Source organism: Euleptes europaea, chromosome 7 (assembly GCF_029931775.1).
Source record: "Euleptes europaea isolate rEulEur1 chromosome 7, rEulEur1.hap1, whole genome shotgun sequence".
NCBI lineage: Eukaryota > Metazoa > Chordata > Lepidosauria > Squamata > Sphaerodactylidae > Euleptes > Euleptes europaea.
Genome location: NC_079318.1, coordinates 29,145,574 through 29,159,528, shown reverse-complemented (window position 1 = coordinate 29,159,528; position 13,955 = coordinate 29,145,574). Strand labels below are relative to the sequence as shown.

At 43.9% G+C, this 13,955-nt stretch overlaps 1 protein-coding gene across 1 annotated transcript in view; it reads right to left on the bottom strand.

Annotated features, from left to right (window-relative positions):
• The window catches only part of WDR64 (WD repeat domain 64), a 95,565-nt gene that overhangs the window by 69,181 nt on the left and 12,429 nt on the right, over positions 1-13,955 (bottom strand). The window contains exons 4-5 of the mRNA XM_056853341.1: positions 9,108-9,211; positions 4,838-4,867 (exon numbers count right to left, since the gene is read on the bottom strand). Of these exons, the coding sequence (XP_056709319.1) occupies positions 4,838-4,867; positions 9,108-9,211 (134 nt within the window). The remainder of the gene's footprint in view (positions 1-4,837; positions 4,868-9,107; positions 9,212-13,955) is intronic.

The following is a 13,955-nucleotide window of genomic DNA, read 5'->3' as shown; positions in this document are numbered from 1 at the left end:
GGAAAGGGCAAAGCTGCAGGGCAGAGAGGCAATGGTGGCCCTGCAGAGAGTCCCAGCATATGGGTGAAACTCACTCCACCTCCATAGGCAGCTTGGGAATCCTAGCAGCAGGCTGAGCTTTCAAAACATTACTGACAGCCCATTCCTGAGCCTCAAGGCCATAAGTCCTTAGGAGACCTGGAAGGGCCTGTGCCAGTGTTCAGGCCCCCTGCATCAGCGCCTGTGCCACTTACACCACCCAGGGTGAGATGGACACCTACGGGGTGGATGCCATCCTCCTGGCGCTGCCATCGCAGTGCCATCCAGTGACACCAGCACAGCCTCGCGCCGGCGTCTGGACGGTTCGCTTCTGTGCGCCATCCTCCCAGAGGTATTCCCAGGGAGTTCTTGCGCAGGGTCAGTGGAGGAGCCACCTTTAGGCAGCCTCCTAAGCCCTATTGGCCTGGGAATGCCCACTTTCCCTTACATGGAAATACACCACCTTTTGAGGTGGCGTATCCCCGTGCAACCCAATGGAGCAGCTGAACGAGTTTTCCATGTAAGGGGAAGGTTTTGGCCTCAGTGGGGGGACCCAAACCTCCTTTGGAGGCAGCGCAGCCGCGCTACCTCCAGTCACCGGCGCAGCCCTTCCCCTCAGGAATGGGCTGCCCCTTTACCAACTCAATCACCCCCTTTACGAACTCAATCTTGGTGTATTCTCAGTTCCCCATCATTAGGGTTGCCAGGTCCCTCTTCATGACTGGCGGGAGGTTTTTAAGGCGAAGCCTGAGGAGGGCTGGGTTTGGGGAGGGGAGGGACATCAATGCCATAGAGTCCAATGACCACCCCATCCCACCTTCAAAGAAGTGGAAGGCGGGGGGAATTTGGCTGCAGTGGCGCGAACAAAGAGCCAGTCTCTGTGCATCTTTGTGGAATGACGTAGGAAGAAGGGTGGGCCAGGAAAAGGGTTTAAGAGCGCCGGGGTCGAGATTTCCTCCATCTTTGGAAGCGGACGGAAGGGAGAGGTGAACGGAGGAGCGGGGAGACTCACACTCGGATACGTGGCTGAGTATCTGGGGAAGGGGAGGCAGACAGGGGGCCATCTTTGTGGTAAAGCGGCCATTTTCTCCAGGTTAATTGATCTTGATCGGCTGGAGATCAGCTGTAATATCAGGAGATCTCCAGCTACTACCTGGAGGTTGCAGATAGGGTTGCCAGCTCTAGGTTGGGAAATACCTGAAGATTTTGGGGGTGGAGCCTGAGGAGGGCAGGGTTTGGAGAGGGGAGGGTCTTCAGCAGGGTATAACACCATAGAACCCACCCTCTGAAGCAGTCATTTTTTCCAGGGGGACAGATCTTGGTCACCTAGAGATCAATTGTAATTGCAGGAGATCTCCAGCCACCACCTGTAGGTTGGCAACCCTACATACAGAACACCCTATGGGCCCAGTTCACAAGTCAGTTCTCCCATTCCAAATCCTTGTCAGAGGTAGCTCTCCCTTGATGGGGGGCAGAAAAAGCAGAACGCACACTCCCGCAGAGGTGAGCAGGCACCCCCCCTGGCAGAACAGGCAACAGCACCCCCTCAAACCAGTACGGCTCGGCTCAACCCCAAACAAACGAACCAAGGAGGAGGCGGAATGGGTGCCGAGTGGAGGGAGACTCACGCCGCACCACCGCACTCAACTCCAGGCGAGGGTGGCAATGGGCAGAAAAAGCAGAACGCACACTCTCGCAGAGGCAAGTGGGCACCCCCCTGGCAGAACAGGCAACAGCCCCCCTTTGGCTTCCCCCCCCAACCACAGAATCTGCTTCCCCCCACACACAGAATCTGCTCCCCCCCATACACACACACATGAGAAAAGGTATAGAGAAAAGCCCCCAAAATCAAACTGTGTGGATGTTCCAGCAAGCAGCAGAAGGTCAGCACAGCTCAGGATCTCTCAGGAGCAGCAGCAAGCCAAGCAGCACCACCAAAATGGAAGGAATACAGACACGGGATGGGATGGGAGTTATTATACTCTTCTCCTGGCCAATTCAAAAGAGAGAATCCCTGCTCTGATTGGCCAGAAGAAGACCCAGTTTGGCCACCATTGGCCACGGGAGAATGCCGATTAGGGGACGCCTAATTTGCCCAAATTTATTTGGCGTCCGCCCGAACTCGCCAAATTTGGCTCGTAGTTTTCCTGCCTTTTTTGACTTTGGCTCTATCCAAACTGGAAACCGCCGAATCGGGGAAAATTCGGCTGTTTTTCATTTTGGATGGAACCGAATCGACAGCCCTAGTCTGGATGCTTTTACAGCAGTAGGATGAGATCAAACGGCTTATTTCCCCAATAGGTACCAGACTAGTTATCTGATAACCCATTGAGCTTGCCTTTCAAACAAGACATTTTTATCCATTTTCTTACCCTTTCCAATAACCTTTTTCAAAGAGCGGTGTGAGCATTCATTCCAAGGTTTTAATAATGGCTCTACTGTATTCTTTTTGTTCTGTATCTTAGATAACTCTCCATTTCTTTTTCAAGGCTTCTGACTGTTTCCTCAGGATAGACTTTATTGCAGGAACAGCCGATTGTATGGACCACAAATAGGGTTGCCAACCTCCAGGTACTAGCCGGAGATCTCCTGCTGTTACAACTGATCTCCAGCCGATAGAGATCCGTTCCCCTGGAGAAAATGGCCTCTTTGGCAATTGGACTTTCTGGGATTGAAGTCCCTCCCTTCTCCAAACCCCACCGTCCTCAGGCCACGCCCCCAAATCTCCAGATATTTCCCAACCCAGAGCTGGCAACCTTATTTTCAGTATTGTCAGTCTTTCATTTTAGCTCTGACTGCGAAGCATAAACAGAATAAATCATTGAATAGATTATTCCTTAGCCCACAAAGATTTAACAAAGATTTAATGTCCTATTGGTTGACAGAACTGTCAGGAAGCCCTATTTTAATTTTAAGTGTATGTGGTAGGGATGCTAATTTATTCAGGAATTTTAGAACAAAGGGCTTTGTAGTTCAATCCTTAACAGATGTATACCATTCTAGTCCCATTGACTTAAATTGATTTAGATGGGTGTAACTTTGTTTTGGATTGACCTGTTTTATCAGAGAACAGGATTCATTTTGGAATCTGACCCATTTATAAGATGGTTAAATTATTTTCAAAACCCTGATATGCTTAAGAGCCATGGGCTTAGTGAAAACTTGTTTACGGCTGCAAAAATTATTTTTGCTAAACTCTAGAAATATAAACGTGAATTTCATGCATCAAGTGGTTGAACAGAGCTTTGAAAGCAGAGGAAACTGATAAATTGAAACTGATATACTATTGGAAGAGATAGGGAATACCATGATAAATTAATGTATAAGAGGGCTCCTTTTGTTACCTATTTGAATAATGGCAATTGAATAATGGAACAAATCGCAATTTGAATAATGGAATAAAAAAACCTCTTTATCAAACTTTAAATACTGTGCTTCTTATACCATCTATTTAAGGCATTAAAGATGTGCCTAAGTCTATGACTAAAAGTAATATTCGCTGTGTGTTCCAAAGCAACTATAACGTAGAGCCAATTTTGAAATACATCATAGATATGAACAAATTCTACAAAGAGGTCAGCAAAACCTGGGCTTATGAAACCTGATGGCATACTTTCAGAACAGAGGGACAGAACTCCATTATACAAACTGTTCAGCCACATGAGCTTTTTCATATCAGAACCTTGCTTTATATGCTCAAAAATATAGAAATGCCAGATGAGACCCATTATTGTATTGTTTCATTCCACCTCCTGGAAACCCCACAGTGGATTGACCTTGGGCTGAAAGTCTTCCACAATCATTCTTGCAGTTTATTTTTCAGATGCATTTAAGACACCGACCTAAAACCCCCCCAGTTCAAGAGTTTGAGGCTATTACCTCCACACATGAGTTGAGGGCACTAAAGTCAATCATTTTAGGAGGGAGCAACTCTGTTTAGGATTGCATTGCTAATATATTGATGCGCTTTAGTCAGTAAACCACAATTCAATTAGAAAGAGTCAGGCAGCCCATTTCTGAAGGGGGGGCGAAGGTCCTTAGGAGCAGATGTGACCCCGCGCCGGCGTAGGTGCCACCTTATGGAATATCTGCACCGGCGCAGGGGCAAACATGCTGACGTCCGGGAGCCACTGGCCCCCACTGCCAGCACAGCCACTCCGGCAGGGCTTTTCCTGAACGGAAAGCCCGCACCATTTCCTGGGGACGGAGCTGCCTTTAGGCAGCTTCCTAACCCCATTTGCCCAGGGAACACCCTGTTGAGCTGCAGCAGGGCTGCGCCACCTTTTTGGGTGGTGCAGCCTCACTTTGTTCAATGGGGCATTTCCCCCATTTTTAGTATTTTTATTTTTAAACCTCTCTTTTTTTATCTCTGCAGCAGCTGGGAAACCTTTGAGGAGGCAGCATAGTTCTGCCACTCCTGGCCGCTGCTGATCTACCCCCCACTTCAGAATTTGGCTGAACCTGTACTTACTTTAGTGTTATTTTAAAAAAATTTCAATTAATCAGCCTTTATTGGCATATATACTTTTTAATTTTAGAAACCTGATTACTGAAGTGATCTTTAATACCACTTACTACAACTCAAAGATTAAAAGGGGAATAAGGAAATAATGTGTGTTGGCGTGTTATATTTTATGTAATATCATTTTCTTATCCATCCTTAGACCTAAACGTTTATACTATATCATCATACTCAAATGACAAATAGCAAACATTTCACTATGCAATGTCAGGGGGAAATTAAAAGACTGAAAAAACATTTTCAGTATTTCAGTTAATTAACTTCTAATTTTAATTGAATTTGTTAGAAAGGACTTACTGGAATGCTGGTAGTCGTCATCACTCTCATCTGGAAAAATGGAAAGAAAACACAGCAATAAGTAGCTGGAAATAAAACTTATATTTCTTCAGCCTGCTCAACTCAAGAAAATATGAAGGAATGTTCTCCCTGCTGATCTTTTTTTTTTCTAAGCAAGACAGTAGGAAACAACAATGTGCTATCAGATGAGTGTCTATATGCCAAATGTACAGCCCAACACCTGTCTGTACTCTGAGACTCAGCTATGCTGCAAAACGCATGTTCTCTGAGGTTACATGTGGTTGGGACCCATGCAAAGACCTCCCTACATGCTGAAGCTTTTCTTGCCCCCCTTCTCCCGCAGACCTCTCAATGCCAGTTAAGGACTTGTTTAATTTCAGAAGGACATCTAATTTAAAACTTATGTCTGGTTTTAAATGCTGATATTAATCTTTTAAATGTTTTCAAATGTCAATGTCAACAGTTATGGCTGTAGTTGTGTTTTTGTTGTGGGCTGCCTTGGCATGGTCTTATGTCAAGGCGGTCTAGAAATGTTCTTACGAAGTGCTATTGAGTGTAGGGGTGTACAACAATTTTGTATTCAGTATTTTTCGGGTTTGGGTTTATTAGACCCAGAAATTTTTGAAAAATCTAAAAAAAGCCAAATACTTAATTTGGATTTTCCTGGATTTTTGTGTGTGAAAAATTTGGGTTTATAAACCTGAACCTAAAAATACAGCGCTGGAGAAAGCCCAGCCTTCAGTTCTGCATCCTGCTGCAGTCAAACTCCCCGAAAGCAATCTTGTTTTCTCCAGCTTAGGGCTGGGAAGGAGGAGGAGGACTGGAAGGAGAAAGAGGAATGGGGGCAGGAGGGGGTAGAGAAGATAAACCCAGAGCTACAATTATTCAGAGGAATTCCCTTGATTAGCTTCACTTTGAAATAGAGGCAAAATTAAAAATCAAGATAAAAGAGGTTCTTGAAAATGTGGGATAAGTGTGCAGTGGCTGCGGGGTGACTCCTGAACGGAGGAACAATAATGAATAACTCAAAAAAAGCCGCAGAGCAGTTCCACTTGGATCATGTGGCTAACAACCAACCATAAATAGTCTGTCTGTTCCCCAATACACACAAAGGGACAGATTGACCCTTTGACTCGCTGGCAAAGTTCCCTGTGGGCTGCTACCCTGAAGGATTGTTGCCAGCCAGAAGCAAGTCAAGCTAAGCCCCAGCAGTGCTGGCCCTCCTGCAGGGCCTGCTTGGCTTGGACCCAGCCAAGGGCAGTGATGCCAGGCACAGACTCACACTGCCTTCCCCATCAGTCAGACCTGATGCTCGTTCACACCCCAGATCCCCTTCTTCTACTTTCTCCCAGACATGAACAACAATCACAGCTCAGAATGCCTGTAATTGATTGCCAAAGGATTAGCTACAGTGGCGCCCTAATCATTTCCAAAACAGCGGGTAGGTTTGTGCTAGCATGACTCAACGCTTCTGCGTGAAGCTTTCAAAGCACAAGGTAATAAACTGGCAATGAAACAGAGGCACTGATGTCAACATGACATCAGTGGAAAGTCTGAGGCAAACAGAAGCAGCAAAGATCTGTCTGAACTACTTGGGGAATTTATTTTTTAGAGCTCTACTTTGAAGAATGTCAACTTCTCTTGGTGCACAAGAAGGAGGGTATGCTTGCTGACAGAGGAATTGCTTTCCCCATACATTTCTTCAGTAATTCCTCAGTTCGGCTTAACCACCCACAAGAACCGCCACTTTGTATACTCATATCATGCGCTTTATGGCCTCCTTAAATCAAACCCCGGAGTGTGTTATTGCTGCTTTGAAATATAACTGCACTTTCACAAATGTCAATAGGCAGTTTATATTAGAGATACAGATGTGTAAAGTTACAGCGGGCACAGAGGGCTCATATTTGTATGCTGTGACTGCCTTATACCAGAGCTGAGCATTTTAAAAGATAACATGGTAAACAAGGGGATTCATTAGCGTGGCTTCTCTCTCTCTCTCTCTCCCCCCCCCAAAGCACCTGGTATCAAAATCACTCGCAAACTGGTTACCAAAAGTAATATTAAAACTAGGAATGCTGCACTTTTTTACTCTCTTAACACCCTTGGCCAAAAATGATCAGATCGCTCTGAAGACCATTTTCAAAGTCTGTGTTGAGGAGTTTTGTGCCTATGTCATAGTCACTTATCGTACAAGCACAGTTTGTTACAGCTGCAGTTCCACTTGTCAACCTCTGAATGGCTTGCTCCAGTTGCCATTAAACCTTTTTAAATGTAATAGTATTACACTATTACACCCTTTCTGCCATATTTCTGATGTCATGGCACAACAGTGTTCATTGTCTCAAACTTTAAAAAAAATTAGCTAAGGTGGTACACTTCTCCAGTATCAGTAAATGGAGGGAGAAATGAACTCATGATAATAATGAGAAGACACTGAAGACATACAGAGACATCTAAATAGTAAGTCTAAATTAAAATGTATTTTTCCATTTTAATTGTCTGCCTTTTAAACTGGAAGTGGCAGAGGACAAGTGGTGAGGGAAGGGAAAGTGACTGCTATGAGAAATCACTGTAATTGTGTAATGACCCAAATTCATTTGGACACATCCAAACAGCTTAATGAAAGATCAACTTCCTGTTCATAACCAGTGAATAGGACATAAGCCAAACCAGCACAAGCGCAATACATAAGTATATATACATTATTGCACACTTGAACACTTGCATAGTCTCACACTCACTCTCATACGCCTACATGCGTGTGCTGCCACAAGCTTGCATATGCATACTTTCATTCACACTGACACCTGGACACATATTCTGCTTTGCATGCTTGCACACTCTTCCTTACAGGAAATGCACTGAACATGATGCTTTTGCTTTGGGCATATCTACTTACCACCTTACTATATTGTCATGTGAGCAGCTTGTTCCTTTGTAGATCTGCATGAAGAGAAAATACCTGGGGCTTTCTTGTGAGTAGTGTCAACTTTAATGGAATGTTTTCTACTCATGCAAAAGTGTGTGTGTGTGGGGGGGGGATGTGATATTACCATGTTGCCCTTGGGAGATCAGGCATCAGCAGAAGCCGCTGTGTTGCCTGCATACCATAGTGCATACACGATGAAGATTTTTGTATTTGGAATCTGATTTTGTAACTGGTCTGTATATTTTTCTGCAAATCACCAGATACTAGAACAGTGGTTCTCTGTGGCTTGGGAGCCACATGTGGCTCTTCTGAGCACTGTTCGTCATGGCTCCTGCCCCATGCTCCAGGGAAGCAGGCAATTTCTTTAGGAAGTGGAATAAATTCATCATTAAAATTGTTTTATTTTAAAATCACAATACAGCTTGCCCAGGACAATGACATTAAGGCTCTGCAGATGTAAGAGTTTTTTGTGTTCAAGGTTGGCTCAACATATGCAGCCAAATAAGGTGGTGGAATGGGGGCATACCACTGTCGAAACCTAGCACTTAAGAATCTCCCAGCAGTGGAGAAAGATAGCACTAGCTGCTCAGAGGTACTCTGGTAGTTAAGAGGTTACATTATATATTATGCATGGTATGGAGAGAGTGGGCAGGGATGAGATGTTCTCCCTCTCTCATAATACTAGAATGTGGGGTCATCTGCTGACGTTGGAGGGTGAGAGATTCAAAACCGATAAAAGGAAGTATATCTTCACACAACACATAGTTAAATTGTGGGACTCCCTGCCCCAGGATGTGGTAATGGCTGCCAATTTGGAAGGCTTTAAGAGGGGAGTGGACATGTTCATGGAGGATGAATACTAGTCATGATGCATACCTATTCTCTCTAGTATCAGAGGAGCATGCCTATTATATTAGGTGCTGTGGAACACAGACAGGATAATGCTTATGCAGTCGTCTTGCTTGTGGGCTTCCTAGAGGCACCTGGTTGGCCACTATGTGAACAGACTGCTGGACTTGATGGGTCTTGGTCTGATCCAGCATGGCCTTTCTTAGGTTCTTATGGTTTTTGGGGTGTGTGTCTTTTTAAAAATTCATGAGTTGTTTTGTTTGCATTCCTGGGGAAGTTCCCCGAGCATAAGGAAGTGCCATTCCTGTCTGAGAATAGCCTATTTAATTTCTCTAGGAACAGAAAGCATAATGGCCTGGTGCCTATTAGAGAGAACAAGCTGAAGGTCAGCAAAAATTATGCTCAGTGTGGGAGGAAACACTTGCACTTTCTTTGCATATTAGGAAAGGTTACCACAATAAAGAAAATGGAAAGTTGCTTCAAAATTACCTGGCTGTTAAAAATAGACAGTGTTCCTTTCTGAGATGCTGTTATCAAAAAGTCCAGCTGTGATATCTTTACCATGCACTTTATCACATCACGTCTCTTGACTCCTGCCAAAGACAAAATGATTGGGTTTTTTTAATACACAATAGAATGTCAAGGAATTAGGTAACAACTAAAAATAATAGACAAATCATCTAACTTAGAGGCTCGTGCAAGGTGATAAAAATGGTTTACAACAATATAATTCCATTTTACTAAAATCGGTTACTTGAATATGAGTTTTCTGCTGCCACTAGTATGTCTGATAAGATTGTTACATATACACATCAATGTGCACCGAATATACATTAATAAGGAATCACAGCCAAATAATATACTATCAGCCCATTCCTGAAAGGGGGGGCGAAAGTCTTTTTGAGGCGGCGTGACCCCGCTGTCAGCATAAGTGTGTGTAATCGCGCAATTGCCACTCCAGGGCTTAGTGTGGGGAGGGGGACAAGGTCGGCAACACTTGGAATAGCAATTGATGCTTTAAACAACGTGACATTAAAACATTAGACAGAACAATTTATTTGAATGAAAGATTTTATTTTGGAGAAATTTTGGCCACAGCTGAAATGCATTGGTGCAGCCTGTGGGCTGAAGCAGTGACATCATTTGACCCCAATGCTCCTGATGTCAACCTACTCCCAGGATACCCGCTGGAGTAGCATGGAGATGGCAGAACACGGGTTACACCTGCACGTGAGCCACTCAGTGATCCTCTGCCACTTGGGAGGAGGCTGCTTGGACAGCCCTCCAATAGGGCATATCCTTCCCTGAGCCCCAGTAAAACAAAAAAGCTGCAAAACGGCTTTTTTGTTGTTTGTTTTACAGCGTGCGCGAATCAGCTTAGGAAGAGGTGCAGCTGCGCCTCTTCCCTGCCGACTCCACACACCATTATTTCAGGAATGGGCTGTTTGTATCTAGCACATTGTTATCCTGCCCTTCTTCCAATGAGCCCAGGATGGCATACATGGTTTCTTCTTCTCTATATATGTCATTTCCCAATGATTAAAATAATATGACTGCTCTAAGCAGATCTACTTATTTTGTTGTGAAAATGTGCCTCATTCCCTTGAGCAATGGTAGTTGTGATGCTTGATAACCCACAAATTGGGCTCATATCCAGTTCACCGGTCACAAACAGGGAGCTGATTTTTCCATGATTGGTTTCACTAATTGATTCCTTTGTGGCTGTTTGGTAGGTTGCTTCACTGCATTCCTTCCTGGCCACACAGTATGGCACAAATAGCTTTTCGTGCGTGAACACTCTCACACAGCCCGATTGAGTTCTACTATCTGCCTGGCTGGCAACTAAAATAAGACAAAATACACTTAAGGCTCTAGAATAACCAATCTATAGTTAGAATCTCTACTGTTTTATGTATACTTTGGAAGATTTAATACCTTTATTCCAGTTTTTAATTTCCACTACATCTTTGTCTTTTGTATTATTAGTTCATAACTATTTATGTATATATTTAATTACAATTTTTTGGCATATTTGATGGTCTATGACTACAAATAAAGTCTGATTCTGAGTTCTGAGTTCTACTATCCTCCCATCCTTACCATCTAAATAGACAATTACAAATAATTTAAATCACAAATAAATGTTGTGTTTTCATAAAACGGTGTTCATCTAAGTAGCCCCTAAGGACGCTAATGGCTGCCAATCACTCTGAATCAGTAATTTGTGCATGCAGTTTTGCCAAATCTCTGAAACAAACATTTTTAAAATTAAATTTTTATTACTTTAAACAACCAACATAACAATACACACACACATTATACTATACACTTCATAATCATATGTGTGGCATATTATCCCAAACCTAAATAGATCTCCCTTTGCATCCCTATGAGCAAAAATACTACATTCTATAATAGTATATTCCCCCTCATACAAAATTATCCGTGGAGCATTTCATTTTTAATACTTTTAATTATCAGCTACTATATCAGCTGCTATAAAGGCTAGCAAATAATCAATTGTACATATATAGTATCCCTCAATCAGAAAAGATAACATATCACTGCTTTGCACTATTGATGAACTACCGTTAATAGGTGATTTAGTATTCTAGTATGCTAACAAAAGCTTCCCTTCTATAGGTTTATTTCACAATATTTAATTGAACACATATTCATAATATAATTTCCAATTCTCTCAAAATTCTTCCATCAGTCTTTTATTGACAATATTCATCAATTTAGCCTTAACGCTGAGGCAAACTTGTTTGACAGGCATTCATGGTTGTTTGATGAGAACGGAAGAGGTTGGATGCTTGGCTATATGAATTATCACCTTCAAACACGGTAAGTTTGACTGTTGAACACATTCTTTTTTTTTTCTTTCCCCCTGTCCTTAGACTAATGTCTTGAACAATAAAATTATAAAACTTAAATAAGAGCCATTTCTAAAAACACCTCCCTTCGTCTCTTCTCTGCAGCCTCCAAAAAACAAGCAACAAAATAAGTACGCTGAGGGTCAGAGTCCTCTAAGGAATTGAACCTTTTGCTCCAAATTTGCTCAAGAAGATGTGGACCATTTGTTAAAACATGGTATCATCCATTTTAGCCTAATTTGGTATATGTAAGGCAGTGCAAAAGGATATGTACCAAGGAGTCCACTGTCTGAAGAGGGCAGGGACACAGCCGGTCTGAAAAAGGGATCTTTAGCATACGGCCCAGCCAAGCCATTGAAAAAGGGCAATTAAATTTTGAATGCAAAAAGATTCTACATAACTTTGGACTAACCAGAGAATCCATATAGGAAGGAAGATTACCCTTAGATAACAGGCCCAGGGCAATGTTGAACACATACATAGTAGCATCCCTAGCGAGATGTCCCATGAGCAGCTCTACCGAATTCAGTTTCCTTTGGATGGAAGAGCAGTAGACATTCAAGATGCCTTTCCAATATTTGCTTTACATACAAGCTGTTCAAGAATGGAGACCCTCAAGCACTCCTGCTGCAAGAAGACCACGGACAATAGTGCAACTTGGACCTCCCCCCCACCCCGAGTTGCACCCCAGCTCCAGCTAACTCCAACTAGAAACTCCCATTCCTTTCCTCTATTCCAACTGCAATTTGCTGATGTGCATTGGCCATTTAGGAATAATCTATGCTCATTAAGATACTTCAACATTCTTTTGTCTCTGACAACTCAGTCACTGTGACCAAGCTTGTCAGACTCACATTATTGCCCCTTCAAAAAAAGAGAGTGTGGTCCCTAGACTAGTTCTAGATGACCTAACTCATCACAAAGGAGAATAAATAGAAAGTCTAACACTGGATCAAACACTTACACGTTGATTTATAGTTAGTTATTTCCTGAGTCTGGCACCTAATTATAGAATCTTAGTTGACTAATGAGTTTTAATTGATTAAACCATTAAATCTGTAAATGTGTGCTTATATGAAAAATAGTCCTAAGGAAAAAAGCATATTTCTTCCATTTTTATGATTACGTATGCATGTGTCAATTTTATGATTGACACATGCACCTGACTCTAATCTGGCTTCTGCTGTGGTCCAAACTACAGCTATCAAGACCACCACGTCTGTATCAAGGGAGATATTCTGTAGGCACAGTTTATCCATTTAAACTGCCCATTATCCCAGTAATTTATGCAGGGCATGATAGGAAGATAGATTTCCCTGTATGTTTTGTCACCGTGATTCATGGCTTCTGGTTACTCACAATACCTTAGACTCACCACAACATAAAAGCAGTTATCAGAAAGAAAGAAAAGAGTCTCACAGAGCAGTGTGTGGGCGGCAACCAATGTAAGAAAGGACGGGAAGCTGTAGGACAGTAGTTCACAAAAATATCCAAGCTCATACACAGAGCCAGACTGGTATAAGGGTTGGAGTGCTGGACTAGGATCTGGGTCTCCCCCAGTCTAAACCCTTAGGGCGAAAACGCATGGCCGCTTTAGGGCGAAAACGCATGGTCGCTTTAGCCTCCTTTATTCCCTGTTTCAGCCAGGATTCAGCCTGGATCGAATGCATGCGTTTTGCCAAACATGCGTTCAATCCTGGCTGATTCCTCGCTGAAATAGGGAATAAAGGAGACTAAAGTGACCATGCGTTTTTGCCCTTATTCGCCTCCTTTATTCCCTGTTTCAGCCAGGATTCAGCCAGGATCGAACGCATGCGTTTTGCCAAACGTGTGTTCGATCCTGGCTGAATCCTGGCTGAAACAGGAAATAAAGGAGGCTAAAGCGACCGTGCGTTTTCGCCCTTATTCGCCTCCTTTATTCCCTGTTTCAGCCAAGATTCAGCCAGGATCGAACGCACGTTCGTCGATTCTTATGTATATGTTCTGTATGTACCGTATATACTCCCATATAAGCCGAGTTTTTCAGCCCAAAAAAAGGGCTGAAAAAGCCCAACTCGGCTTATATGCAGGTCAATACGGTAGGTGGAGGGAGGGGGGACTTACCGCAGCTGCAGCGGCAGCTTCTTTTCCCCCCACCCCATCCCATCCCGCCTTCTGCGCGGCAGCAGCGGCGGCGGTTTTTTTTTCCCCCACCCCATCCCAGCGAGCCTTCTGCGTGGCGGTGGCGGCTTTGTTCCCCACCACCCCACCCCATCCCATCCCATCCCAGCGTGCCTTCTGCGCGGCGGCAGCAGCAGTTTCTTTATCCCCCACCCCACCCCAGTGCGCCTTCTGCATGGCGGCAGCGGCGGTGGTTTCTTTCCCCCCCACCCCACCCCATCCCAGCGCACCTTCTGCGCGGCGGCGGCTTCGTTCCCCCCACCCCACCCCAGCATGCCTTCTGCGCGGCGGCAGTTTCTTT